Consider the following 27,016-nt stretch of genomic DNA (forward strand, 5'->3'; position numbering starts at 1 on the left):
GGTGAGTGTCCCACTTTGGTTTAACATGGATTGTCTCAAGTCCCACCTTAATCTATAGGGGTGGCTTCATTTTGATCTGGGTGATATCCAATCAGGAGAAGGCAGGTGGAGCAGGTCCGGATCACAGCTGCACCTTTGCCAGGTGTGTCACGTGACCTGTTGCTGTGAAGTCCTCCATCCCAGCCACAGCTCAGAAGGCATAGCCCCTCCCTGTAGGAGCTCCTTGTAGCAAGGTTCTCTTGTTTCTCAGCTAACTAGAAACCTATGGATTCCACTTGTTGCCAGGCCTCCCACAGCCTGATGGAAATGAAGAACAAACTCAGCACCACATCAGGAGCCACTTCCTTCTGAAGAACTGCCTAGCCAGAAATGCATAGTTTGAAGTCAGCAGTAAGAATTTTGTATTGTCTCAGAGTGCTTTATCTCATAGGAGATAATCCAAACATTCTAAAATCCAAGATGTATCAAGGGGGTAGATAAGAAGGCATCATCAGAAAACTGGGGACCCACACAAGTGCTGTTGGATACAACATACCTCCTGAACCCCTGCCCTAGACTGATTCTTTGGTCAGTGAATGATGGCACTTTGCTCAAGACACTGGCCCTTGATGAACCTTTTTAAATTAAGAGGCGTCAGAGTGAGTGACATATATTATCCTGGCCACAGGAAATGCAGAGGTGTCTTTGACTGTGAGTCCCTCCATATCAGCAAGACAGAGACAGTAGAGACACAGCAAGCACTACTTGTAAGTAAGCCAGTTTGAGTAAGTAGCAAGGCACTAATATATGTCAGTGGTCCCATATGATTACCAGGAACTAAGACCTTTCTGTCCACAGGGAACACAGGTGTAGAGGCATCTATACACAGGGAAAGGGCCACCTTGGCATAGCACATGACAAGGCTTTTGTCTTTGGAAACTCTAGCCAGGCTTCTCTGAACCCTTTTCTGACAAGCCTGAACTCCAGTATGGGGATATGGTACTTGATGATAATAGTTCCAGTGACACATCTGTCTGAGCAAAGCAAGGCTGCCAGAGGCAGGACTCCACCCCTCTGCCTCCCGGAGATCTCTACCCTATCCAGGAGACAAGGAGACTCTGGCATCCATGAGAACAATCAGCAAGGTGGACTTCAGGAGGTTCGAGCAGCGCCTCACATTGAGCCATTTCCTATACACTTCCCCACTGTCCTCCATTCTCTCCCATATACCTGCCTGCTCTAGCCAGGTGGCAGCTGAGCTTGGCTCATGCTGGATTCCTTCATGCATTAGCTACCATTGAGATCACTGATTGACACCTGGCTTCATTTAGTGTCCTTGGTTGCCTATTGTACCTCTTAGCCCTCTTTCCTTCTGGTGGCAGTCTTCTTTCTTTCCATAGTCAGTGGCGACCTGTTTCTATTTCTCATTCAGCTGTCAGGTTAACTTCTTAAACATCCTGGGCTTGACATGACTGCAGTTGAAGACCACTACAGGCCCACAACAAATCAGTGGCATGATGTGCTCTTTCCTTATAGCTTAGCTCTGCCCATGAGACTCTTAGATCACAGGTGGCCAGTAGCTAGCTGTCTTTTTACCAGCCTTCTGGGCTTCACAGGCAAGACACAAGGCCAGTGCTACTAAAAAGCATTGTCCCCAGTTTCCATGGACTCCAAGACCACCTTTTCATTGTAGTACTAATCCTAGGAGGACATCCAAGGGACATTGGTGACAGAAGGTTTTTCAAACCCTGTGTAACTTTTGACTAGCATCTGGCTCAGCAGCTGTGGGCTCTGATGTCAAGGATCAAAGCTCATGTGGGGCCGCTGCCCTAGAAAGGTGATAGGGTTATGGAGACATCACTTATGAAAGGATATCATTTTCTAGAGAAGGCTCTGAGATTGATGGAGGCAATTCTAAGCTTCTTTAGTGTTGTATGTATCTCCCTTGCTAGGTTGAGAGAGAAGTCAGGTTCACATGGAGCTCTAAAGAAAGGGGAAGGAGAGCCAGCACCTCACCTTCCTGTATTCAGTTGACTTGGAAATATAGTCACATGCTTTAGCAAATTGTTTCCCCAAATTGAGGATCCATTTGCCATACTTTGTGAATCTTTACATTGAGGTAGTTTTGGATTGTGTTCCCTTTGTTCATTGAAGATGGAATTTCATCATCTGAAGAGATTTTCACCTTCCATTGTGACACGTCCTCCATAAAGACAAAGGCAGTGAAGCTCCAGGATGAGGTCTTACATGGCCAGTAGCTCCTGCCTCTCAGGTAATTACCCAACCCCACATCTCAGAGAACAGAGGAGTTGGAGTCTTGAAGACATAAAGGAGATGACAGACAACTTGCCTCACTCGTGCACATGAGTGTAAGCACAGGTTCCAAATAGCTTACAAGCTGGGCAGCTTTTGGGTGTGGCACTTCCAGTACCTGTTATTCACTAAGTAAAAAAAAGTAAGCAGTGGCGACTGACACCATAGGCTTTGGGAGAATCCACCACTATCACTATAGCATATGCTCATAAAAACAACATGACAATATAGGAAGAATTCCCTTTTACAGGTGAAAGAATTTTCAGGCTATTTCTCACCCCAAAGACGTTTGTCCTGGTCCTCCATTCAGGTTTCCCTTGCTCCATTTGCCTCTTGGTACAAGAAACCAGGGGCTGGAAATGATTACCTCTTTTTCTCTAGATCCAAGGATTCCAATGATCTGTGAATCCTGAGACTTCTTACCTGGGAGGACAAGCTGATACCTTGCAGGGCACCAGCCCTGTGACAGGTCGTGTCTTGGGATTGCAGAAGGATGCATTCACTGGAACCTTCAAGTCTCTGTAGCATCCTGCCTTTGTGTTCATCTTGCCTGTGGAGAGAGTGTGTTGAAGACTTAAAATTCTTTTAAAAAGCCTTAACCAAGCACTATGGAAGAAAGCTCCACTTTGAGTGACTGTGGTATGAGTGAAAGGGTTGTGTAAACTGTTATGTCACAGGATGCATACTGAGAGATATTCCTGAAATGGTTATGATCACAGCCTGGTCAGCTTGTGTCCTTACTTGGCTCTGTTGGGCATTGGTGGGTATCATTATTCTACAAGTAAATTTTCTTTCCACAATGGACTTCTTACAGCTGAGTGATACTGTGCTGTTCATCTGTGATGTCCTCTTGTTCTCCCGCCTGTCCTCCTGATATGCTATGTATCTGGAATGATATTCTCCATTGCCCTGACTCTGGCCTTACCTGGTAGATTGCTTTACCTGGTAGATTGGTTTCCACTCCTCCAAATCAGACCAGGACATTCCTTCTCTTAATTCCTTAGTCAGAGCCCTTCAGTCTGAGTGAGCCCTGTGTTCCCTGGATATAAGAAGACCACCCCAAAATGTCTGAAGCAGCATGCATATTCAGTTGGGTTATGATTATTGAACTTCAACAGTGGGAATTTGAGCAAGAGCCCTTGAAAGAAGGAGAGGGAGATAGTTTGGCATACTTTGGCCACAGTGAGCATTTAATTGATCATCACATACTTGTATGAGTTGCTTATATTCCTTATTACTAAAGACTTCTAGAATTTTGTGTATTTTCCAAGATCTTGGAAAACCAGGCTGACTACCTGTGCTCATTCTTTCTGTTTTACAAGAAACTAGTTTCTTGTATAAAACATATTCCTATTTATATATCTAAGAATGATGAAGAAATGGAGAACAGCCATGGCTGTTGGGATGGGAGAAAGAGGCCCTGATGTCATAGGGACATGAGAGGAATGAATGGTGAATCACTGAGTGCCATGGAATCGAGAAAGCTGAGCTGAGAAAGACTTCAGGCACCTTGGTGGGGTTCTGCCTGGAAAATTTCAAAGCTGAAGCTGGCAAACAGAAACAGTGAGGGCTGCAGGATGAGTGGAGATCCTTGGTTGAGCACAGGAATAGGGAGTGTGGATGACTTGCATAGAAAGAGTCATAAAAGACAAAATACAGGATGAACAGGAAGAAGGAAGGAGTCTATCTCAAGACTGAGTACATGGAAAAGAAGAACAGAAGGTAATGTTGATAAAAATGGGTATCATGGCAAGAGGGATCTGGCCAAAAGTCTTCCCTGCAGAGTTAGACCTATAAGGGGAGAATCATGCTCCTGGGTTTGAATGGCCCAATGAAGGTCAAGGAGACTTGCAGATGGTAGGCACTGGTGGTATAGCCCTCTATGTGCAGGGTAAAAGTTGTTTATTCTGTGTACAGAGGCTGTGGATGGTACAATGGGTACAAGAGGGAGCCTACTGCAATTGATCTCCATGATGGTGTGGCCTCTTGTTTGCATCCTTGCACTATTAAAATGTTGACTTCAGCCTATAAATGTCAGTAGGATTGGGAATTCTATTAACAGAAATTCTTCTCCTACAGAAGATTCCTATGATTAAAGTCATATGTGTGGGTGGGGTTGTTCGTAGTCCCTGGTCCCCAGTTTCAAGTCCTAGGGGATTTTATTCCCACTAATTCTCCTCAACGCATCTTCCAAACTGCTGCTATGACTTCCTCCTCATTTCCCTGGGGAGGTGCTCTTCTGGTCATCCTTAGCTTCTGTGTTTAGAGTACTTACTGCTTCTTTTTGGAATCAGTTTCTTTGGAGATAATTGTTTCTCTGCAGTGACTCTTGAACACTAGTGATGCCAGAAGTATCAGAATGTGCACAAAGTGCACTGGGGAATATGTATAGCACGTACAGAGAGAACTCTCACTGCAGAATCACAATGGAAAGTGTTGCCTGCTTTATCAGAGACCACTGTCTTCTTTACTAAATAATTCTGACATGCACATCTTGTCCTTCATGGAAATGAACTACTTTTCTGATGTCTTGAAGCCAGGGAAAGGTGGAGGATTGTGGACAGATGGCTAATGGCCGAAGTCCAACACTTTACCAGTCTATTGGCCTGAGGGGGCGAGGGGGATGAAGCTGTTCTAGGTCCCCATATATCTTCTGTAGCATATATTTTTTCTATCTACCCATTTATCTCTTCTTCCATAAGAGGTTCAGCTTCAGAGAGTCCACAGCATGAAAGAAGCACTGGCTACGGGCTGCGAGAACAGCCAACTCTCATTTTACTCTTGATTTATCTTACATGTTATTGATTGACAAAGACCACGGAACAAAACTGAGTAAGACCTCAGGGGCCACTTACAACATACAACCATGTGAGTGGCATTCATGCAGACAGCTACATGGACAAAGAGTAAGAGAGGAGAACCTGTTTCAATTTCTCTCCAAGCAAAGGGCAGAACAAGGCCAATTCTGGATCAATGGCTTTTGTTATTGTTGTTGTTCTTAATTAGACTGCTTTGCTTACAATATGTTTGTGATGAACAAACTCTTGAGTTCAGTGTCTTCCTAGGCTTTCTAAATAATTGGATTCTCATCTTTGTAGCTACACCTCTGCATCTTCAGCCTGCAGAATCCAGAATGTGCATCTTTATCCTCATCTCAGCATTGGCACTGAAAGCATCCTTAGTATCCCTACCCTCTATGAGTTTCTGTGCTTTCACTGTGTCACTCTCCACCTGTCCTTCCAGGAGTTCCTCATGCATGTAACCCCTGCAGAAGCATCCTCTTAATAACTTCATATAATCTCTTCTAAAAGTTTCCTCTACTAAACTGTATGAATTTATTTTCTACTCTGTTAGTTGCATTAACATGAGATCTTGTGTGGTGTTTTTAGCAGAAGCATTGCATATAGAAAGGGCAAATCTTTAACCAGAATAAGTATTTACTTCAGTAAGAATAAAACGTTCTTTCCACAGAGGAAGTGGTCCAATGTAGTCAACCTGCCACCAGGTTGCTGGCTGGTCACCTTGAGGAATAGTGCCATATCTGAAGCTCAGTGATGGTCTCTGCTTTTAGCAGACCTGGCACTCTGCTGGAAGCATCTATAGCTAGATCATCCTTGGTTAAGCCCAAGTATACCCTTATCTTTGCCATCATGGCCACTTTGTTCATGTGCTCATTGAGCAGTTACAGGGATGGCTAGGGAAAGAGGCTAACTGTCCACACAATGGGTCATCCTATCCACTAGATTATTGAACTCCTCCTCTTCTGAAGTCACCTTTTGACTTTTTGGGACACAACAGTCTTCACATTCATTGACCATTTGGAGAGATCTATCCATATACTCCTTTTCCAGATGTCTTTCTTACTAATTTCCAATTGCTGACTATCCAGCCAATCCATTGGCTACAGCCAATGAGTCAGTGAACAATCATGTATCTGGCCATTTCTTCTTTCCAACAAACTGTAATACCATATGTACTGCCTGAAGTTCTGCCCATTATGAAGATGTTCCTTCACCTGTATCTTACAGGGTTGTCTCAGAAAGGGATTGTAATGCTGAAACTGTCCACTTTTATGTGAATATGTTCATCCCAAAGAAAACCTTCATCCCCAGAAATGCCCACTGCATATTGGAGATGTGTTGGACCATTGCCCTGGGCCCTGCTTTGTAAACATTTCAGTATGGAAAAGGAGCTTATGATTAGTTGATTCAGATGTATTGAACCAATTGAATGACAGAAAAAATATTTGAAAAAAATTACATTTTATAAACAATTAAAGAAAAGCTGATGCTTTTGTGGAGTGAATAACAGACAATACTTCAGCATCAAATTTAAGTCTCCCTTTCAGGAGCAGACATCACCAGATCAGCTGGATCATCACAAGATTCTTGGCTTCCCCTGCCATATCCCAGGGGCTGAATGAGTGTCAATTCAAGGTCTGGCAGAGCAGGAAAATTGAACTAAAGTCTGGTTATGTCATACATAAGGAATGGAGATAAAGAAATAAACAAAGAAGCCACACAGGAAGGTGGAGGGCAGTGGTTGCTCATGGCTGCCAGGACATCATTTCCCTATGGAGTCAGGCCCATCACAGAAGACAAAATGATTGTTTATAAACCCAAAAGGAGGACACGTCCTCCTGATGCTAGGTGGAATTTGTGAAGATGAAGATATTTCCAAATGTCCTATCCCAGTTTGGTACTGCCCATAGCTATAGGTAGATAGCTAAGAAGATGATGGTTGGATGTGAAAAATCTAGCATAATGAAAAGTCTATATAAGCCATGATCTTGAAAGCATAAAATATACCAGTCTAAATTTTCCTCCAGATGATAAACTGCAAAGCCATCAAGAAAAGAGGATAGCACTCAAGAGCTATTATCAGATTTCTGGGCAGTTGATCACTCATCAAGAACTGGAACCATGAAATGATGCTGTTGTTAAGTTTTCATTCTCTAATACTGATTGTATACAAGGTAAATAGCTATTTTCAGTAACGTCTAATCTAAACAACCCTATATGGCCTTGTGATTTAGAAAGCTACAACAGCATGAACATATTAAACAATTTTACTGACTTAGGGTAACCAAGAATTGCATTCTGAAGGCAATACACCATTACACCACATCCTTGGTCATAGGACCTAGATAAACTAAGCCAGAATGGGACTGGAAGTTTCCTCCTGGTTGGTCAGTTCTCAAAGTGCTAGAAGCTACTTCATAGGACACCAGGAGTGAGATTGTCATCAACAGTCATATTCAATTATGGACCCCATGTAAAAACATAATGAACACCCAGGAAAGAAGTACCTACTAATGCAAGAGTGGTAGTGTTGGAAGAAACCAATCACTTCTTTATTGGATTTCTCTGATTTGTAGCCACAATATAATTGTTACAGCTGATCTGATTACTCCTATAAGATTGTGCCTCTCAAACACCTCATCATATAAGATGGGAAGACTCACAGGCCCCATATCTGCCTGAGGATTTATACACAGTTAATGTTTAATGAGAGAGAGACCTTTTCTTTAGTAGTATAATCATTGATTGGTAACAGGTGCGTGTCCTATAAACAATGCCAATGAAACTCACTGAGTCACACAAAATGACATGGAATTAGAATAGGGGGCTATTTGGAAAAAGGAAAGGGATTAGCTAGAGTAAGGGACCAAAAACAGGGGACAGTGTGGGGTGATATGATAAAAATACACTACATGCATGTAAAAAGATATACATCATTAGATTCCCTTGACTTATGAAACTCTGAGGCTCTGAAGGGGAGACACAGTACATTCTAATAAATTATTTCATCAAGATGACCATTCAGAATGAATGGGTGACAAAGTGTGGGACAGTAAAAGTCCTCACCTCAAAACAAGTCACATTAATTAACAGCTAGTAAATAAATATGGAATTTGCCCATCTCTTCTTTCAACAGAGATTTAATAAAGGAAATGAAGAGATGAGAATTAATACATAATGGCCATTAGCCACATCAGCTGCAGGTGAGGTACACATCCATTAACTGTGTCAGAAAAAGATTATAAAAGGAAGACACTGGAGGAATACATTGTGTTTCCTAGATGCTAGTCTTCGTGGACTATCAATGAGCGTCAACTCTCTGAAGTGTAGCCAGGCCCAGTGAGATGACTCAGAGGATAAAGACACTTGCTATCAAGGCCTGAGGACCTGAGTTTTATCTCTTTAACCTATGTGGTGGAAAAAGAGAACGAAGTGCATCCTCTCCCACTTGACTTGTAACGGGGTGGATGGGTACAGAGAAGGGGAGGGCAGAATTGGGGAGGGGGTGGGACTGAAAGGAGAAGAAGAAAGGGACTGTGATCAGACTGTAAAGTGAACAAATAAATTAATGGAAATAAAAGAGAGAGAGAGAACTAACTCCAAGTTGTCTTATGCCTCCCACATGTATACCATGGTGACACATATACATGAACACCTCCCCCTAACACATGCACACATAAAACCACACAAAAGTAAATATAACTTAAAAAAATAAGTGCATCCCAATCCCTAACATTATTAATGATACTCTGTTATGCTTTCAGATAGAAGCATGTTGTATCCTAAGAGGCTCCAACAAGCAGCTGACTCAGACAGACGCAGACACCCACAGCCAAACAGTGGATAGAGCTTGGGGACTCTTATGGAAGAATAATAGGAAGGATTGTGGGTCCCCAAAGGGGAAAGGAACTCCACAGGAAGAACAACGGAATCAATTAACCTGGACCCTTGGGCCTCTCAAAGTCCATACTACCAACCAGGGAACATAGATGGGATGGACATAGACCTCCTTGCATGTATGTATTGTATGTAAAGTTTGGTGTTCATGTGGGTTCCAAACAACTGGAAAGGGGGTAGAGGGTATCTTCAAAGTTGCTCTCTGCATGTGGGATATTTTATTTTAGTTGGGCAGCCTTGTCTGCTGTCTCAGTGGGAGAGGGAGCACCTAGCCTTGCAGAGACTTAGAGTGCTAGGGTTGAGGGATACCCAGGGGGGAAACACCCACTCAGAGGAGAAGGGAATGGGGGGTGGGGATATGACTGTGGAGAGGGTGAGTGGGAGAGGAGACAGTGAGTGGGTTGTAAAGTGAATAAGTAATAAAATAAAATTAAATTTAAAAAGTGCATCCATCTGGGATCTGCTGGAGTGGGAAGACCATGTAGGTGGTACCCAGCAGACAAATTCAAGATAAGTTATCTGCCAGGTGATTTTGGGTCATTCCCCAAATTTCTGGTTGCTATAAAAAGAGACAGAAGTACCAAAATCTCTAAGGTGCTGAGGATGACTGGAATTTATCATCACAGAATCCACCATTTTACAGACATAAAAGAGTCTCAAATGTTTCCAAGTCACCTTTGAATCTGATTCAAAATTCCTACTCTTAACCCTAGCTGGTGTTTTCTACAATATACTGTATATGAGACCATAGTAAGTGCATATAAATGGCAGTGGTGTGGGACTTTTATCTTGGCTTCAATGAGCATAGGTGCTCCTGGCGGATACTGACAGGAAAGGAGGAGGAGGAGGAAGTTGAGGAAGAGAAGGAAAAGGAGGAAAAGGAATTGGAGGAGGAGGAAAAGGAAGTGGAGGAGGTAAAGGAGGAGAAGGGGGAAGAGGAGGAAGAGTAGGAAGATGAAAGAGAAAGAGAGGGAGAGGGAGAGAGAGGGGAAGAGGGAGAGGGAGGAAGAGGGGGAGAGGGAGAGAGAGAATGAATTTTTATGCTTTGTATGGTGGTTAGCTTTAATTCAAAGTGACTAGCCTGGGTAGTTTCAATAGGGGCTTCTATATGTTGGGTTGGCCAGTGGGAATGTCTGTGGGGAGCAGTCTGAATGGTTCAGACCATTGTAGGTAAACATCATTCCCTAGGCAGTGGGTTATAAGCTTTTGAAGAATGGAGAGGATAAGCAAGCTTTCAGATCTCAAGTATGGAAGTGAAGTGTCTAAATACTCAAAGCTCCCACCAACAGTGATGGACTAGAACCTAGATATGACCTAAGATAAACCCCTTTTCCTCCGAGTAACTGTTTGCCATGGTCTTTTGCCATAATGGTAGTAATAATACAGGAACAGGCTGTGAAATTACATTAACACAGCCACAGGTATTTCTGGTATAATCTGTGCCCTGGGATGTGATTTTTAAATGATGTCCCTTCCTCATCATGTGCACATGGTCAGGGGTTTAATGTACCCTCCAAAACCCAACCTAAGAGTCAGAAGCAATCCTACAGACATCAAATCTTTCAAAGCCCATAGAACTTTCTCTAAAGACAGATGATATATTAAACTACAAAGGAAATCCCAACAAATAAAAAATGGAATTATTTCTTGCATCTCACACTCTTAAATTTCTGTAATATTAAGGTAATAAGTCTAATATCTATTACGGTTTTCTGCAATGATGTTTCTTTCATGGTCACTACAATTCTTTATAACATCTGAAAATACAAGGGTATGACAAATTATTTTACAGTTTATTTTATTAATAAGCATGGATTTAGAATCTTGCTCTCTACATATGCTCCTTTCATGAACCATGACCTAATTTCATTCAGAACCTACATAGGACCTCTGGTGCAGCATAAGAAGTGACTTACCCCCTCCACAGGAGACAGAGCACTCAGAGCGTATGATGGCCCATGAGTAGCTAGGCTGGGCAGCTGACGTCTTCTTAGCCCCAGACCTTGGCAATGAGAATTCCCAGGCCACACCAGGGTTTCTGCCTTGGAACAAAAGCTACAAAAGAAGGAACAGAAGACATAAAGTGAAGTACAGTAAAACCAGTGATGAACTGATAACTATTTTGCTTTAAGCTATATAAAGAAATACTTTACAAAACTAACCATGTTGACAAAACACTGTCTATTTCCTAAAATATGTATCAGATACATGCAACACACAATTTTCTTATGAAATTAGGAAGGAGACACACAAATGAATGAGTAAATAAATACCATAAAACCTATGGAACACTATAGTAATTTCAAGATGAGAACCAGCTAAAGCTTGATATGGCCATTGGCAACGTTTGTAGAGGATAGTTAAATGAAATTTACATATAGACAAGAAAGGAAGGCAGAATCCGTCACAAGCACACAATAAAGTGGGAAGAAATCCAGGATGAGGAAACATAGGAACACCTCACACAGTACACTGGAGAAACCCAGTATAAATAAAGGAGAAAGAAAACGAAGAAATGAGCCTACCAAGAAAAGAGCCCATGAAATTACAGGACTCAATGATCAATCCCTCTCAATAGTAAATCTTCAGCTGTCCAGTTGGAAGATGTAGAGCAGTTGGTTAAGCTAAAAAGTAAGATTGGATTGTTGTTTTTAAGAAACACCTACCACTTACTGGCCAAGATGCATCCATACTGAAAGCGAAGATACGGAAGTGAAGCTGAAAATGGGCAGGGACAGTTATACCTTCTGATAAACTGACACAAAGTCAAAATTAGAAGAGATACAGAACGTAGTGACATATTAATAAAGAAAATGATCTGTCAAGATAATATAGGAATCATATATACACAGGCCCCTTACACTGATAAATCCAACTTCATAAAGCAAATATAAATATACAGAAAGGCATTGATTGGTCCAGCTACAGTAACAGTGGGTGACCTTATTACTAGGCTTTCCACAAATGTGGATATATACCAACCAATAAAACATTTGGTCAGAATGGAAAAGCACAACAAAGAAAATTCAGACTTATACCACACATCTCTGTCAAAATTCCAATTACATCCTCCACAAAGATATGAGAAATAATTCTGAAACTTATGCAGAAGCATAAAGCGTCCTGGATGGCCAGTGCAATCCACACAGAAAGAACGATGCTGACAGCAACATAGTACCTAGTTTTTCAGCTTATACTACAGAGCCATAGTAACAAAACCAGCTTGGTAAAGGTGAGAAATAGACATAGAGACCAGTGAAATAAAATAAAGAATGAAATAAACTCTTTCAGATAGAGCATTCTGAATTTCAACAAAGTTTCCAAAACATACACTGGAGAGAAGACAGCATCTTCAGTGGTGCTAGGGACACTGCATATCCAAGTGAAGAACACTTAAACTAGAACTCTGAGCTCTCGTCTTGTTAAGCAAGCAGGCAGGCAGGCAAGCAAGCAAGCAAGCGAGAAAGTGAGCAAGCAAGCAAACAAGCAGGAAGGCAGGTATGCAAACAAGCAAGCAAGCAAAGAAACAAGCCAAACCCCACAAAATGTATCAATGGCTTTAAGCATTAGAGGGAAGTATAAACTACATTCATAGTATAGTTGTAGGTAAGCAATTCAAACAGGCCTCCACGGCTCAAGAAATAGCCAAAGCTGACAGGTGAAATTGCATAATATTAAAAAATAGAGAGAGATAAAATATAAACAAAACAAAATAGGATAAAACAAGCTACTATTATTGTCTATATCAGAGTGCTGTTTTCTAATGACAGAGAGAGAAAGGGAATGGAATTTGCTGCATGGCGAGATGGAGAGATCTAGGAAGAATTGAGGGAGGGAAAAGTATAACCAGAATATAGTCTATGAAAAAAATCAATTAAAAAAGAACAGCACAGCATCATCAGAGGAGACAAGGTGATAGAAAAACCATTGCTCACATGCACCAGATAAAGAATGCAATAATGAATGATGAATGAATGAATGAACAAAAGACAAATAATATATATAAAGTACCATAAAGCTAATTACCCAGATGCAGACTATTTAATCAATAAATGAGCAAATGAATGAATGAACAAAAGACAAATAATATATATAAAGTACCATAAAGCTAATTACCCAGATGCAGACTATTTAATCAATAAATGAGCAAATGAACAGAATTGATAATTACCAAGAGCAAGATACACAAATAATCAGACAACTTAGAAACGAGTCCAACATCCTTAGTATTCAAGGAAATGCACATTGAATCTGCTCTAAGTTTCTCATTCCTGTCAGAATGTTGATTATCAAGAAATCAAGTGACAGTGATGATTAAAAAATGTCATCAAGGCTATTGGAAAAGAGGATAAACTGCTGTTGAGAGGAACAGTGATCCAGCCACTGTAGGAAGCAGTGTAAGGTTTCCTCAGAGAATAAACACTAGAGGACCACATGCTACAGTCCTCCTCAACGTATTAAAAGAAGGATCTAGGTCAGCACATCACAGAGATAGATGTGCACACCTGGTTATTGTAATACTATCCACAATGGCCAAGATATAGGGTCACCCTAGCAATCCACAGGCAAGTGGCTAAGGACTGTGTGGTAATATACTCAACCGGGCTTTGTTCAGACATAAAAATGAAATTATGTTACTTAGAAGGAAATGGATGGAACTAGAGATCATAATATGAGCAAATAAGCCCAGCAAATATTTATGTTTCCTCTCATATCTGGGATTTGCACACATGTGCACATATGCAAACATATATGACATGAAAGTTGACAAGGGATGATATGGTGACAGAATGAATATAATATGATGGGAAAGAAAAAGAGGGAATCAAAACCCAGAAGTAGGAAGAGAGACAGAATCACACTTTTATATTATTTCTGCTAATCGAGTATCATCTATCTATCTATGTATCTATGTATCTATGTATCTATGTATCTATGTATCATCTATGTATCTATGTATCTATGTATCTATGTATCTATGTATCTATGTATCTATGTATCTATCTATCTATCTATCTATCTATCTATCTATCTATCTATCTATCTTCATCATCATCTCTCTCTCTCTCTCTCTCTCTCTCTCTCTCTATATATATATATATATATATTCATCTATACATTTCTATATATCTACATCTTTCTCTATCCAACCATGACCTTAAATTAGAAGGGAGACTATGTGGTTGGAGAGCAGCATGAGGTGAGGGGGACAAGAAAAGGCAATGAAGGAATGAATACAAGCAAAGCCCAAGGACACACATGTTCATATATGTCATAACAAAACCTATAAGTTGTGTGCTAAATGAAATATTAATTAAAATAAAACAGCTATCACCCATTGTATCTACTGATAAAGACCCAGAGATGTCTTAACACAGGTAAGTACATGTACAGGCTCATAAACCAAGCAAGGGAAGACAATAGCAAAAAGTCTACTGCCCTGTTGAGTCTGATGGATGGATTGCTCCTGTTTCTTATGGATACAATTCTGCATACATCCAATTAAAACCACCACAGCAATCCTACAAAAGCTCCCGTTCATTAGCCCCGGAACCGAAAGTTGGTCTCTACCTCCACAATCAGCGTTTCGTTGGTTGGTCCAGTGGAAGTTAAACTCTCAGGCTCCTTGTAGGAGCGTCTGTAGTTGAAAGTGGTACCCGAAAACTTGTATCGCCCAGGCCAGTCCACACTCCAGTGTCCATTCAGGTAATATCTCTTGAGAGAATTGCGCACGGAAATATAGGAGGTAGAGATGTTTGTTTCATAGATGTGAATGCTCCGAGCACCAGAGGGAATGGTTACCATGTGGTAGTACTCTGGATAGAGGAATGCAGTATTTAGTTTAATCTAGCTTCTCCACAATTGGATGTGAGAGTCCATGTTTAGAACTGGTGGATCTGCCTCTAGCTCTGCTATAGACAACCGTAGGTGTCCCTTTTCACCATTGGTTGAGGAGTACTCTTGTAATGAGCAGTCTTGCTAAGGATCACTTTAAGTCAAAGAACCTCCCATCCATTTCTAGGTAAAAACAGAAGCTCCAGGTCAGTAGTCCTCAGCCTTCCTAACACTGTGATCCTTTAATACGGTTCCTTACATTGTGGTGACCCCAACCATAAAATCATTTTAGTTGTTACTTCATAACTGTAATTTTACTTCTGTATGAATCATAATGCAAATATTAGTGTTTTCCAATGCTCTTGGGTAATCCCTGTGAAAAAGTTGTCTGACACACAGATTGACAAAAGGAAAAGCCTCAGTGGAAGACCTCAGCTCTCTAAGCATCCTTGTTTCCTCTCCCTTAGCCCCACCCAACAAATTCTCTGGCTGAACCCCTCCTTGAGCAGATGTACATCACTCAGAGGTACTCACGGTTGGTGGGGTGGTGCTTACTGTAGAGTCCTCTATGCATGACACAGTCTGAGTTATTCCCCTTGCAGACCCCACAGGAGTCCTCAGTTGCATCTGATCCAAGGACATTGTCACAGCCAACCTTCTGGAGGCCCCACGAGGTCATAATCATTCATGAAAGAAAGGATGATACATGTGACATCACCAACCACGTGACAAAATCTTCCTCCCATTCCAGCTGAACAAGTTTCCAACATGGGGTAGTTAAAAAATAGGTGATGGATCCCAGTATGTGCACAGCATGGCTGGTCCTGGTCTCCTGGGATCTTTTTCTTGTGATGTGCTATCTGTTCCTTGTAGTATTCCTCCCCAGGTGTGGCAGTCCGGCCCTAAGTTAAAGCTGGAGGACTGTTAGAGTAAATCTCAGACCAATACTGACTTGGTAATCTGGCTGTGAATGTGTTCACACAGGCTCTGCTGAGGTGGGCTTGTAACTGGAACTTATTGCCACTTCACAAAAACTCTCCAATCAGTGATTTATGGAGCATAAATCTATGCAACACTGTAGAATTTGAGGTGCTTATTACCATTCCTATAATTCTTGCTCTCTTAATATTTCCTATCAAGGTATGTGGAAGAATAAAATCCACTCAGAAACAAAGCAATCACAGTCTTTGTCTCTTTCTGGAAATCCTCTGGGCCAGGCATAGTTTGTAATGCTGTTGTGTGTGAGTGTAGAAAGGTCAATTTGTACTGAGTCTGCTATTGGGCATGGGTCCCTGAAGGGCTTGAGAGCCTGCTGTCTATAGATTACTTATTAATTACACTGCAAATCTCTCCCTGAGGTGGGAGGAAGAAAGCAGCCACCAGGAATACGTGAGTTCAAGGATGATTTTACCACTAAAAGAATTTAGGTTTCTCAGATTTCTCATAGATTTTTGGGTTGGTTTCCCAGACTTTGGGACACTAGGGTTGCTTGAATTCCCCTGCCCTGCTGCAGCTCAGCTGGGCTGTCCATCACATGGAAATCATTATGATAGCTGAAAAGTGACCTCACTGACTGACAGTAATACTGCCTAGAAATTGCTCCCTTGTAAGTCTACTGTTCTCAAACCCAGTTCCTAGTCTACATAGCAGTTCTTGTTCATGTCTTCATCTACTTAGCACCCCAAGAGCACAGCTGCCTTCTGAGCACCCCACTGGCTTCCAGAAGCCACTGTGATCTGCTCCCGGCACCCTCATTCTAATGAACCCTTTGAGATAGAGCTCAGGTGTGGATGCTCCCTCCTCCTACATGCCCACAAATGCTCCAGACCCGCATCTGAAAATCAGCTCTCCCCTCTGCTCATGCTCTGTACACACCTCAATCACAAAGCAGTGCCATCAACATGAGCTCTTCTGGCTTTCTCCCCCTGGGCTGGGACTTGGAGGGGAAGGGCTCCTCTCATATGTCTGGCTTTCTAGCCCTCACGGGATGCCTGGCACAAAGCAGACTGTCTGGAGACGTTTGTTGAATGAATAAGCAGTCGTTATTACCTCACACATCCCATCTATACAAACATTACGGCTATCCTCCGAGCATGGAGTCCCATCTTTCACTTTATTTGACAAAGAAAAGAAGAAATCAAATCCTTCTGCGATACAGTAGAGTTTGCATAAGTCCTGATCTTAAAAAGAAATACACACACAAACACAAATAAGAAAGACACTTAAGCTCGGTGATTTTTGCTCTGAGGTTCAGATTCTTCTTCCGTTGTCTACCCCCTAAAATAAATCCCGCACAATAACACATTTCAAAGACATTTTGCTTTTTTATTTTTAAGATGGGGCCTCACCATGTTTCCCTGTTTCTCCTGGAATATGCTACTATACCAGGCTGTCCTTGAACTCACAGAGATCTACCTGCCTCTGGTGTGTGCCACTGTTATGCACCTTGTAAAGAAATTTTAATGTTCATCTTTGGTAAAACACTTCAAATTATTTATTATTATTATCATTATTATTATTATTATCATCATTATTATTATTTAATGCTTCATTTTTTTTTTCTAGTGCCTGCTGTCTAATATTTCCTTTATATAGTTGTAGGTACATAGTAGGTATTCAATAAGCATTTGTTGACTGGACTACAGTATTTATGATCTTTTATATAAAGAAATTACAGGAATATATAATGATAAGTAGTGTTTTCTATCTAACACTATGTAAAATTCTCATGGATTACATGTAATAAATATTAAACAGTGTTTTTAAATTGGTAGAAGAAATGTTAGATAAAATGTCCACGATTCAGTGTGTTTTGTAGGAACACTGGTATACAAGACCTTGGGGATCAGAGCTCCCTCATGCTTCAAGGCCTCACAGTTCCTATGGGTAACTGAAATCTTTTGTAGGGACATTCTGTCTGCTCTCTGGATAAAAATGGGAAAGCTGAATATGGAAAGACTCACTGACTTGGTAACTTTCTCAGGACTAGGACTCACTCACAGATTCTTGTGCATGTGTTTAATGTGATTATATGCCACAGTCTGGCAAAGCTAGGAGTAGTGCACACATTTCATCCTGATGTCACAGCTAAGTCCCGTTTCTGTCATATTCCACAGACTGGTTTTCTTCTGGCCCAGGGCTATGTTTATTGTGGGCTTCAGTTTTACAGTTTATGCAGAAGAACAAAACCAATTCTGCTATGTACGAGAATGCTGGCAACTCCCTATTGAGGGTTCAGTAATTTTGAGAATTCACCGTGTGAGCATATGTACTGAAGTGACAGACATACAGCCAGATGGACTGTCTCAGCTTTTCTCCTTCCCCAGAGCCTGTGCCACTTGCCTGGATTGAATTCTCAGTTCCAAACAATGGGATAATTAAATTTTTTATAATTTTAGCTACTATATCATAATAGTATGCTCACTTTCTCTGGCTGGTAAGTGTAAACCTAACTCACTCTGTGCATAAATTTCTTATTGTATTGTTACAGAATAAGACTTCATTGCTTTCATATACTTGAAAAATTATTCATTTTTGTAATAAAGCACACTAAAATTATTTTTAGCTTTTAATATTTGAGTTTGTAGTCAGTGATGCGATTATGGCAATACCAGTAACAACTACTGCCATTCTTATTCTTTTTTAATAACTACCCATTCAACAAATCTAGCCTGTGGACTTCTAACTACACGTCATAGGTCATGACAGTGGTGCAAGCCAGATCAAACCAGTCCCAGCAAAGATGCACATTCTACTGGGTTCCTAGATCTACATCATCTGCCCATTTGAACATGGCAGTGCTAGACATATGGTACATTTGAAGCAGGTAACAGAGCATGGGGCACCCTAGAGAATAGGACTGGAAACTTACCTTCCACTTGGGTGTAAGGCTTCCACTTGTAAAGCCACCCTCGGAAACGCTTGCTGTTGTACTCGGCACACTGGGCAGCACGGAAATCCACACTGTCCACGGGGCATTTCTGACTGTTGCAAAGCTTCAGAGTGCGTGTGGAGCCCTGGCAAAACTTCCCTCCATGAGATGGTCTGGAATGCATATTGTAGCCAGAGATCAGCTCTTCCTAGATATTATGTTCAGTGGGGTGAAACAGCTGCTAATCTTAACTACTTAGAGTGTGCACTGAAGGGAGGTATCTTCCTGAGTTCATCTTGAGTGTTATGGTCCTGATACAGGAGGACAAGGTGGAGTTCAAGATTCAGGCTTGTATGCACTTGTCCCTTGTTCTCCAGAATCCTTTGGAGAGGAAGGAAAATGAGCTGCCCTTCACACCTTACAGAGGGGATTGGGGAGTTGCTACTGAGAGAGTGAGATACCAAGGCAGGAAGCCATCATTGTCTTTCTACTGCCAGATTCCTTGTGACAAGGCCAGGACATTAGGCCTGTGGGTCAAGTCAGGACACCACCCAACAGCCAATGAACCTGCTGGTTTCTAGAGAATCCCCATGAGCGTACTCAAGAGGACTGTGGAGCAAATGTTGACTTTGGGGCTTCATGCTTTACAGATAAAAGCAACAGATTAACATGACTTATTTCTGAAAGGAGCCTGAGAGCATTTTACTTCCCAAGCTAGGTAACTGTCTCTCCCAGTCTAGTCACTGAAATTAGGTTGCCTGTTGTAATGTGAATATTTTTGATGAACGTGCAATGACCTTTTTTTTTTTTTTTTTTTTTTTTTTGCATAAGAGTTGTTCTTATTGGAGAAGGTCATTCAGATTCCATTTCCTTACAAAAATAATTAGTGAACTGAATAGCATTGTAGTATTTTAAACCATGGAGTTAAAAGCCAGTTCTGCCTTGGCTCTCTGTTGGCTCAGTTAAGTTATCTTTTACTGGTTGTCAGAAATTAATAAGCATTGTAAACAGCATGAAAGAGAGAGGATTTTTTAGGGAATGGAGTGAAATTCCCTTCCTAGTGTTCCCTACAGTAGTGTGTAAGTGATGGTATTACCAAGCTCCTGGGCTAGGAGAAGTTTCACTCATAAGGAAGCAGATCATACCTGGGATTGGTACAGAGACGGTCTCTGTGAGAGACTCCTCCCCCACAGGTTCGGGAGCAGGGGGACCAAGGGGACCAATCTGACCAATGGCCATGGGTGGGCTTGGGGCCTTCATCGCCATACTTCACGCACTGTCCTCCACGACACCACTAAACATTTTAAATATAAATTAAAAGTAATTTACAAGAGTTCTGCATAGGTGGATTCATTTCATTACTTTTGTAACACCAGGGGGGTGAGGATCTTGTAAAATGTGCAAACATTGGACTCTCTACACTCAAGTGGCATGTACTAAAGACACATTTAGTGTTTCTTTATTTATCTTTCCAAATGCAACTTCACCTGAGGAATGCATGTAAAGAGATGATGCATGGATCAGTCACCACAGAAGCCTGACCTCCCAGAGGAGGGCAGACACTACTGAAATATTTACATGAACATCTGGTCTGGTGGCTTGTCTCTGAAATCGTGACCCCTGATTTCCACAAACAAGGTTCTTTTCTCAGCGTGTGTTTTGAAGAGATTCTCGAGTGGAAGAGCCCTAGCTGAGGGAGACATGGGACTCAGCACCTTGTCATATCTGGTTGGCACCTGGATTTTACTCCAAAACACCTGGGCTCAAAGACTCCAGCTTATTCATTTAGGGCAGGTTAGATATCACCAGCTTTCTGCAGAGGTGAGGCAATTGCTCAGGAATTCTGCCTCCTCCCATGAGGTCTAGAGATGCTCTGCTCCTCCTTTGCAAAAGGATGGTTCACTGATCTCAATTATGAGTGAACTACTTGTGGCATCTTCACCTCCATCACAAACACACAGACTTTTCAATTCTGTGTTCTGGGACCCTTGTGGTACTGTAGTATAACATTCAATTCAAGAAACACAGTAATGCAGGGTATCTATTGAGAAGAGGGAAGACAAATGCCTTCCCTGGTTGCTATTTGAATTAAATAAACAGAGCCTGGTTTATAGACAGTAGGTGCACGAGAAGGGGCCATCTCTATGATTTGAGGCAACAGCTGGGTCCTGAGAGAAAGTAATGCTACTTCTGAAAAATTGAAATGACAACATTTCATTAGCCCATTACAGGTGTGTGAGGTAAATACCTGTCAAATCAACTACTGATATCTGACCATTATTGATCCATGAAAATCGTTTTAATAAATATATAGGAAGTAACAGGATATATGTGACATGAAGCAGGAAATGGAAAAATGGGGACAGGGACTCAAGATAGACAGGGAGGAGGGAGGTTGATGTAGAAGGAGGAACAGCAAAGAGGGACAAATAATACCAAAGCTGTTTGATAAGGCTTTAAGAACTCATGCTATTTTCTATTTAGCTAAAATTATACACAATAAGTATAAACATATATATATATATATATATATATACATATATATATGTATATAGTGTGTGTGTGTGTGTGTGTGTGTGTGTGTGTGTGTAGCCTGAAGGATGTTATGCCACTAAAGCTAACAATGCTTCCCATAAAAACCATAGACTAACAAAAACCTCAGTACCGGGCACTGAAAATCCAGTCCAGAATGGTTGGACAGGTACTCCAAGTAATTTTGAAAACAATACAAAATATGGCAGCTACCATTGATTGACTCTCAGATATTGAATGTGAGACCGTCTTGCTAAAGACACTACACACCTAGGATACAGGATTTTGATATTTGAGTTTTATCTAACCCAAAAGCCTCCTACCTTAAGTCTAGAGTCCATGGTACCAGAAGACCCTAGTCGAGACACTAGGGGAGAACGTAAACAATCTTACCCAGCTGGGACAACTATTAACCACAAAAAAAAGGCCAACAAGGCAAGCTGTTAGGTGCCACTCTTGTTGGTATTAACCAACAGCTGCCCAACTGGACATAAGCCTTTCTTAACAAGAAGAAAGACATGTAGTATTGGAAACATAGACAAGTGCCTGGGGCTTTGAGGTCATGGGTCCTGGAAGAGAATCTACTACTGTATCATACTCCTGACTACCTTCTAAACCCTGTCTTTATACCCATAGATATGTACAGTCATCACTCTTCATCAATGAAGCTTCTCTTTAGAGTCCATGGAGACCATTGCAGACAATCACAACTAAGCAGAATGCAGAGATCAATCAGCTATGGGGCCCAGCCCCAGTGGATATACCCATATCACATCTATGGCTCAGGGAGTATCTCAGAAGAGGGAACAGAAAGGGTATAAAATCTAGAATGCCAGCAAGTCCACGGTGAAACAGTTTCTCATAGAATGATAGCATAAACAATATCTGAGAACATCAAGACACATGAGAATGTAGAAGGGGAACAATCCCACACAGTCCAACCTCTAGACAAGAACTATGGATAACTGAGAACTGCTGGTAGAGAGAGTTAGACTCTCCCAGGAAGGAGGTCGCTCATTGTTTGTCCAGTAAAGTGTGTTTGGCCCTAAAACAATATGCACACAAATGCACATAAACGGTAAGACTGGACTCAGCAAGTCATAGTTATATATTTGTACATATATTTTATTGTTGCAGAATTATTATTGTTTATATATATATTATTTATATATATATGATAGTCTCATATATATATATACATATATATATATATATATGAGGCTATCAATCTGCAAGTGAGGGAGACAAGGAAGGAGTTGGGGGAGGGTATTATAAAGAGGCTGGAGGGATGAAAGTGAAGAGAAAAAGGGATGAAATTATAAGTTAATTAAAATATACAAAAAGCAAATCATTTTGAAAATCTCATCCACATGATTCTTTGCATTTTCTTTTCTCCTAAGGGGGAAAAAATATCTCTTGTTTCACCCTCTGCTCTCACTTCACGTGACAAAACAAAGTGCTAGCAGACACATGTGCTCACTGAGGTTTCTGTAGCTGGGCCTGAACAGGTCTCCTAGTTCTCTCAGACAGCCCCACCCTCAGGAGAAATAAAAGATGGAAAGAGCAAGGTATGGCCAAGGTGTTGCCTGTGGATGAGAGTCCCTGATGGGCAGAAGAGGTTGGATGTGTTTGTTGCTCATTTTATTCAGTTTTAAAACTACCTGGTTGAAGGTTTTCCAGCACAGGGAGTAGCAGACACAGAAGGAAGGATTAGCAAGTTGACTAACCTGAGAATCCTCTCAGGAGGACATGTATTAGTTTAACAATGACAGGAGGTGGGAGCCCCTGAACAGAGGCAGGTAAGCAAAGGGCAGGCCTGTGCCCAAAGCAAGAAGCTTGATGCATGGGAGAAAGCACAGTGTTACTCAGTGCCAGTGGGCTATCTTGCTGCAGATCCCGGGACTCCTGAATATGTCCTGGAGTTGACAAATTGAAAATAGGTGGTGTCATGTTTATGTGTGGTCACCTGCACCTGAATACTTGGGAACATTACCCAGTGTTCTTTGATGACTAGAGACTCCAAAGCCAGTGCTCCTTTTTATCCATGGGCTCTTTCAAGAAACTAAAAGCTTTTTGTTAGACTTTTATTGTGAGTCAGTTGATCTGCTTTTATCTCTAGAATTTAACTGTCAGTTATGAACCTCACTCGCAATGAGGAAGTCCACTGCAGAGTTTCACTATGTCAGCTGTAAGGGTATACTCTGTCAGCTGCAGAGGTACACCATGTCAGCTGCCGAGGTAACATTGTGTCAGACTGAGTGGTTGTCAGATGCTAGTCTCAAGGAAGGTTTCTCTTTCTCAATGGCAGTGCTTCGATCTGAATATATGCTTTGGCTTTGTGCCTGACTTCTGATTTAAGGGTGTTTGGCCTATGATACAACCAGGAATTCAAACTTGGTGGATAAGCACCATGCCTGTGTACACATTTCTTCTTTACTACATTAATATCATAAAAAAGGTACACTACTTAGCAAATGAAAATTGGAAGTGGTTACTTGGGTACAGTATATTCTTATTTTCACCAATAGTCTTTGAGCCCTAAGTAGCGATGACACTTGCCCTTCACTGGTCAGTGAGACTTGGGCGATTAGCCTTTCTGTTTGTTGTTATTGTACATGCTTTTAATTTATGAGGAATATACATAGTTAATGTATGTGTATATACATATACACATAGCTAATATATATATATATATATATATATATATACATCATATGTATATATATGTGTGTGTGTGTGTGTGTGTGTGTGTGTGTGTGTTGCTTTAATCCTTTTTTACAGTCCAATCTTCATCCCCATCCCAGTCTGCCCCCACCACCACTTCCCATCCTATACCTCCTTGCTCCCACACCTGTCTACAAGAGGATGTCCCCACCCCACCCCATCTGGGCCTCAAGTCTCTTGAGGGTTAAGTGCACCTCTCTGAGGCCAGATCAGGCAATACACTTGATCATTACCTTCTGCCTGACTGCTCATTCTACCAACTCTGTGTAGCTTATTAATATCAATATCAGCATAGAAGAGTCAAAGTGGTTTTTTTTGCCAGGATGTAGGTGTGCACATGTATGATAAATGCTGGTTTTCCAACACCAGTGTAAGAAAAGAGGGGGTGTGTGGGTTGCAAGACTGAGGTTGGAGTGGAGGACTGATGGAATCAGCATCTTACCATGTCCTGCCCACACAATGTACCCTCTGCTGCTGGCATGAACTTAGTCTCACATTTCCGTCCAATCCGATGGCACCACAAGGCTTTACAGATATCCTAAAGGAAGGGAAGCCATTACTGTTACAAATATTCTACACATCTGAGATAAAATCTCAAACTTATCAACAAGTGGGAGCCAATGAATGTCCCCTCAGCTACAGGAAGGAAAAGTCACAAGATGCCCAAAACCCTGTCGTCAGCTCTCCTGAATTTCATCCACGGAATTTTACTATTTGCATTTATTCAGTCATAAAATATGAAAATCATATGCTCTAAACCAAAAGGTAAAATAAACTAAAGCTAGGCACAAAGAAAACCCATTTAAAAAGTGATTTAAAACATCCAGATATCATTTGATCGTGTGTTCTTCTCTAACTCTATTTCCACTCATTTTCTCACATATGAAAATTAACTTTTTACTCATTCCTTATTAATTTCTTTATATTTAGAAGTAGAGTCTCATTGTTATTCAAGCTGTCTTTGAATGCCCAGGATCAAATGATCCTTCTCCTTCAGCTCCCCAGTATCTAAGACTATAGGTACTGTATCTACTCCCCAGTTTTTGAATTATTCATGTTCAAGATATTGTTGGACATCTATATATCATGGATGTATGCATGCATATATCCATCTATCTACACATCCATCTACTCATTCATTAATCCATCCTTTTAGGAGTCACAGAGACACAGAATTCTAACTATATATGTACCTACTTGTAGAGTTTCTGGTTACACCAAGCAGGAGCTGGCAGAAATAGATAGAACTAAAAGGAAAAATGGTAATTTGAAGGAGCATTGCTGGAGGTTTTATATGTCTCTATTGAATTGCTGAACAATATGGCAACATGGGGGATAAAAACATAAGCAACACCATTAGACAAAAAGGAGTTATTTGGTGAACAACAGACATGGTCAGAGCTGATGTCTGCAGCTTGTATAAGCTAGCAACATCTTGTTTGGGATACTGATAATAGCAATACATATTCTGTAAAATAAATAGGATTTAAAGTGATTTCATTTCACTCCATGAATCTATTTCATCAATAATAAATAGATACCCTACAATTAGTTTGATATTGTTTATATCCTATAAATAGCGCTAGGATACCAGTGATGGCGTGGTTCAAAGTCACAAAGCGAATAATATAGAGACCAGATGTACAGTCTTGAAAGTCTAATCTTTAAACAATAACTTTAATTTTATAAGTTTTCTTTTTCCTTAACATATATAAGAGTAACATAGAAAAAAATCTAGGTATTTCCCACAAAAGGGCAGCTGGCCTTAAGAAGAACCCTGACTGAGTTTAGAAGATGATTGTGCTAGGAAAAAGAGAGGCAGGGACATTACTATCACTCCTGAAGTGTTGAGGGCTTTCTGGAAGGCTGTATGTACTTTTTTCTATTTTATTCTTGATTTCATTATAAACTAAAATAAAAGGAACCTGAAAACTAGTTACTTTCATTGATTTATGAGTAGTTTTTCTTGTGGTTTTAAGTAGAGCAAATTCCTAAATCTGGACGCTCCCTGTCTAACCAGAGCGTGTATCTGTGCTCTGTGAAGGATTTATGTGGGAAATCACTGAAGAGACATACTGAGGGCTGCAGAGACATCACCTTTGTGAGGAACTGCTCTATAAATACTTGGGAACTCAATAGTCAGAAGCCCCATGATATACTGCTGCTTTCCAGTAGACTGTGATCATGTTGGAATTGGGGTGGGGAACATTGTTTTCTTAATATTATCTGAAAAATGCAGGGTATTAATTTGCCAACTTAAACCAACTAAACGTTATTACTGTACTCGCTCCCACGTGATAAATCAGAAAGAAAGATCTGACCTAACAAGTCAAGTGAGCTCCCAAATGAAAGCTGATACCCACAAAAGTATCTCCGATCATCTGCTCTGCCAGGAAAGCATGTGTTTCCTGTTACATGGGGCCAGTCCTAGCATATAGGATTTGACATTTGGTAGGTGCCCAATAAATGTGGAATACATCACTGTCAGTTACACTAAACAAAATGGTTTTATGAATCATAGTGGAGTGAGCATGTGGCCGTAACTAACCACTTGCCTTTCTGAAGTCCAGCATGCAGAGCTTGGCTTTATCTCCAAACTGCCACTTGCACTGTGTATTTGCATCATATAACTGTCCCGGCAGCTTCTCAGGGTACTTGTACTCTTTCACAGGCTTCGGCTGATCAGCAAGACATATCGCTTGGGCGGTGCTAAAGAAAACAGGATGAGTTACCAAGGGATATACAACCAATTATGTATCCTTTCTCATGCAATTTGATGACAGATTTTGTTTAGAGAGAAGCTTACTTTCCCCCTGAGGCTCAGTACCATAAATACAGAAGCCACATTTTCTGAAATTATTCATAAAATATTTTACCTATCTAAGACAAATTGCTCTTCATTAGGAATCTCAAGCTTACAATTCATCAAGGAGAATGAAGCTGAATAATTGCAAGCAGATGTCTAACGTGAGGGTTTCTCACACAGAAGTCTTTATAAACAGTCTTGCCAGACACACACACAGACTATGGAAATTGCTGTGAAATCAAACCTTAATCAAACTAT

At 41.0% G+C, this 27,016-nt stretch overlaps 1 protein-coding gene and 1 long non-coding RNA gene across 4 annotated transcripts in view; one reads left to right on the plus strand and one right to left on the minus strand.

Annotated features, from left to right (window-relative positions):
• The window catches only part of Adamts16 (ADAM metallopeptidase with thrombospondin type 1 motif 16), a 118,336-nt gene that overhangs the window by 27,071 nt on the left and 64,249 nt on the right, over nt 1-27,016 (minus strand). Inside the window, exons 10-18 of the mRNA XM_031360307.1 lie at nt 26,508-26,661; nt 24,395-24,490; nt 19,842-19,990; nt 18,697-18,869; nt 16,875-17,005; nt 15,360-15,483; nt 14,562-14,806; nt 10,907-11,045; nt 2,716-2,842 (exon numbers count right to left, since the gene is read on the minus strand). Coding sequence (XP_031216167.1) covers nt 2,716-2,842; nt 10,907-11,045; nt 14,562-14,806; nt 15,360-15,483; nt 16,875-17,005; nt 18,697-18,869; nt 19,842-19,990; nt 24,395-24,490; nt 26,508-26,661 — 1,338 coding nt within the window. The remainder of the gene's footprint in view (nt 1-2,715; nt 2,843-10,906; nt 11,046-14,561; nt 14,807-15,359; nt 15,484-16,874; nt 17,006-18,696; nt 18,870-19,841; nt 19,991-24,394; nt 24,491-26,507; nt 26,662-27,016) is intronic.
• On the plus strand, nt 159-26,829 carry LOC116083520. Of its 3 annotated transcripts, none has more exons than XR_004115757.1 (4): nt 159-746; nt 7,121-7,267; nt 8,858-9,109; nt 26,624-26,829. It is a non-coding gene; the product is annotated as an uncharacterized LOC116083520 (long non-coding RNA). The 3 variants fall into 3 exon arrangements; XR_004115755.1 differs by lacking the exon at nt 159-746 and adding an exon at nt 2,209-2,348; XR_004115756.1 differs by lacking the exons at nt 159-746; nt 26,624-26,829 and adding exons at nt 2,209-2,348; nt 10,865-11,147.

Source organism: Mastomys coucha, unplaced genomic scaffold (genome assembly GCF_008632895.1).
Source record: "Mastomys coucha isolate ucsf_1 unplaced genomic scaffold, UCSF_Mcou_1 pScaffold8, whole genome shotgun sequence".
Lineage (NCBI taxonomy): Eukaryota > Metazoa > Chordata > Mammalia > Rodentia > Muridae > Mastomys > Mastomys coucha.